At 44.7% G+C, this 2,870-nt stretch overlaps 1 protein-coding gene across 1 annotated transcript; it reads left to right on the top strand.

The window, feature by feature from the left end:
- Positions 1 to 224: 224 nt before the first annotated feature.
- Positions 225 to 1,935, top strand: LOC105179434 (uncharacterized). Its single transcript, XM_011103052.1, has 3 exons — positions 225 to 464; positions 961 to 1,020; positions 1,081 to 1,935. The coding sequence occupies exons 1-3, from the start codon at positions 225 to 227 to the stop codon at positions 1,933 to 1,935; spliced, it is 1,155 nt and encodes a 384-aa protein (XP_011101354.1).
- The last annotated feature ends 935 nt before the right edge of the window (positions 1,936 to 2,870 follow it).

Here is a 2,870-nt window from a genome sequence, read left to right as displayed (position 1 = left end):
AGGGGGTCAGCACAGTAGCCAGTGGAGTGGGTAAACCATTATACCCGGATGCGATTACGAGGGCATGCACGAGACTGGATTTCGCTCGTGTATGTGTCATGCTGGATGCGACATCCAATTTACCGAAGCACATAATTATTATGACACCAAATGAAGATGGGGGAGAATCGCCATGCAAAATAGATGTTGAATACGAATAGCTACCCACGAGGTGTAATACCTGTATGACTTTGGGGCACACAACCAAGGAGTGTGCTCATAACAAAACCGCTAAATCGATCAAAACACCGGTTGCAGTATATGTCCCCAAAGTAAAGGCACCGAGAGCGCAGGTGGTATCCGAAAGTAATAAGGAGGCGATGCCTAACCGAGGAAAGGAGGTATTAGCAGTCCAAAGGAGGGAGAAGCAAACAGTGATCCGAGATACTCCTTCGCTAGAAGTGGGACCGAGTAGGGAAGAGGGGGTAAAGCACTTGTCATTTATAACTCTTTTGATGCTTTATAATTATTTGATGATGCAGAAGGGTCATCACGGGATCCTAAGCCATGCAGCCCCATGGAAGGGGATCCATGTTGAATCTAGCCGTGTGGAATGTCCGTGGGCTGAACAAACAAGACCATCAGCTCGCATTAAAGGACCTCGTCTCTAAGTACAGGTTACATTTCTTGGACATTCTTGAAACGCGACTTTGTATTTCTAATGTCATGCATATTCAGTCGTTTCTGTTACCTCAATGGAAATTGTTTGTTGACTATGCCTATGTTGGAAATCGTATCTGGATTGCTTGGGATGATAATTTATTGGATGCTCATATTCTTGATCTGGGCAAACAATTTATTCATTGTCGTATTACTATTAAAGCACTACATGAATCTTGTATTATTACTATTGCCTATGGTGCCTCTAAGGTGATTGATAGACGGACTCTATGACATACATTGGGGACTTTGGCACCGCAGTGCTCAAATGACCCATGGCTGGTGGGAGGGGACTTCAATGTTATCCGTGATCTAAATGAGGTTTGCGGAATATCAGGAGATATAAGGATAGCTACGGAATAATTTAATAATGGGATTCAGGAGGCCGGGTTGTTTCCACTGCCCATGCAAGGAGAATGGTACACATGGCACAACTACAGTACGACAACACGGAGTTTATGGAAGAGACTGGATCGAATTCTTATTAATGACCTATGGTTTAAGAGGTTTCCTACCTCATCATATCATAGTCTTTTACCTCGGACATCTGACCACTCGCCGCTTGTCCTTCATGGGGATTCACCGCAGCATAATGGAGGTATGTTTCGGTTCGATAATTACCTTGCCAACTCGCCGGATTTTATCCCTAGTGTTCAGAATATTTGGCAGCATGAGGTGATTGGTGTGCCTATGTATGCGGTGACACATAAACTCAAAGCCCTAAAACAGGTCTTCAGACAGCAGAGGAGAAACAAGGGGGACTTGACTCGTAATGTCCGATTGGCAAAGGGTTTTCTCAATGAGGCACAAACATTGGTGAGCTCAGACAGACAGAATGAGCTCTTCCTTTACTTGGAGCACTGCTGCCGGATGGTGTATGCAAAAGCGGCCAAGACTGAGCAAATTATGCTACAGCAGAGAGCCAAGATGCAGTGGATGACGGATGGTGATCAATGCTCTAGGGTTTTCTTTCGCAAGATTGCTCAGAGGAGGGCGACGAGGAGAATCTTGCAAATTAATGAGTTTGTGCATTATTATCAGAACCTCCTTGGAGGTAACAGACGTCGAATATTAGTGGACATTAACTACCTCAGACCATGGGCGAGGCATATACTTTCTGATGAGGAGGCTAGCCACCTACTGTCACCATTTTCACTGGAGGAAGTGAAGTTAGCCGTGTTCGACATTGCAGGGGATAAGGCCTCGGGGCCTGATGGCTACTCGTCAGGATTCTAGAAGGCTGCTTGGCCAGTAGTGGGAGCAGAGGTGACAAGGGCGGTACTGGATTTCTTCTCTATGGGGAGATTACTTAAGCAAGTCAACTCTACACTTTTGGCTCTGATTCCAAAGGTTCATACTCCTATGTCTGTAAGTGATTTTAGACCCATCTCATGCTGTAATGTTTTATATAAAATCATTGCTAAATTACTTGTCCAACGGTTGAGCGTAATTTTGGACAAGTTTATTAGCCTTTGTCAGGCAGCATTCATCTTGGGACGAAGCATTGGTGACAACATTATGCTAGCCCAAGAAATGTTTATGGGATATAATCACACGCGACTCCCCCCAAGATGTGCATTGAAGGTGGATATCAGGAAGGCCTATGACACGGTTGAGTGGGACTTCTTTGTGGCGACTTTACAGCTATTTGGGTTTCCACCAACCTTCACAAGGTGGATTGAGGAGTGTATCTCGACGACCTCTTTTTCGGTTGGTCTTAATGGAACTCCATATGGGTTCTTTGCTGGAGCTAGAGGTCTACGTCAGGGAGATCCTTTATCCCCCTTCCTGTTTGTGCTTGTTATGGAAGTTCTGCATATTGGTTATATGCAATTAATTGAGCAGGATATGCAATTCACATATCACTGGAAGTGTGAGCCAGCAAGGGTATTCCAATTGGGATTCGCGGATGATCTCCTGCTATTCTGTAGAGCTGATTTGGACTCTCTTAGAGTCCTTAAGGTGGGACTCGACCAATTTGCAGAATGGTCGGGCCTTCGGTTGAATATTCAAAAGAGTCACATTATTATATCCCGGTCTGCACAAGAAAGGAAAGATTAGTTGCTATTGATCTTGGAATTTCAGGAGGGATATCTCCCGATGAGGTACTTGGGCCTTCCTTTAATTTCATCTAAATTGACTATATCTGACTTTCAGCCACTTCTGTCCAA

The sequence above is a fragment of the Sesamum indicum genome, linkage group LG12 (assembly GCF_026168435.1).
Source record: "Sesamum indicum cultivar Baizhima isolate 11 linkage group LG12, ASM2616843v1, whole genome shotgun sequence".
NCBI lineage: Eukaryota > Viridiplantae > Streptophyta > Magnoliopsida > Lamiales > Pedaliaceae > Sesamum > Sesamum indicum.
Note: the sequence above shows the minus strand (reverse complement) of the source record. Positions and strands in the feature narration are given on the sequence as shown.

Excerpts from the sequence above, each read along its gene's own strand:
- LOC105179434 (XM_011103052.1), top strand. The coding sequence starts at position 225 with ATGACTTTGGGGCACACAACCAAGGAGTGTGCTCATAACAAAACCGCT. Across the intron at positions 465-960 it reads GACCGAGTAGGGAAGAGGGG|TGCTCAAATGACCCATGGCT; the intron begins GTAAAGCACTTG and ends TTGGCACCGCAG. Across the intron at positions 1,021-1,080 it reads TTATCCGTGATCTAAATGAG|GAGGCCGGGTTGTTTCCACT; the intron begins GTTTGCGGAATA and ends AATGGGATTCAG.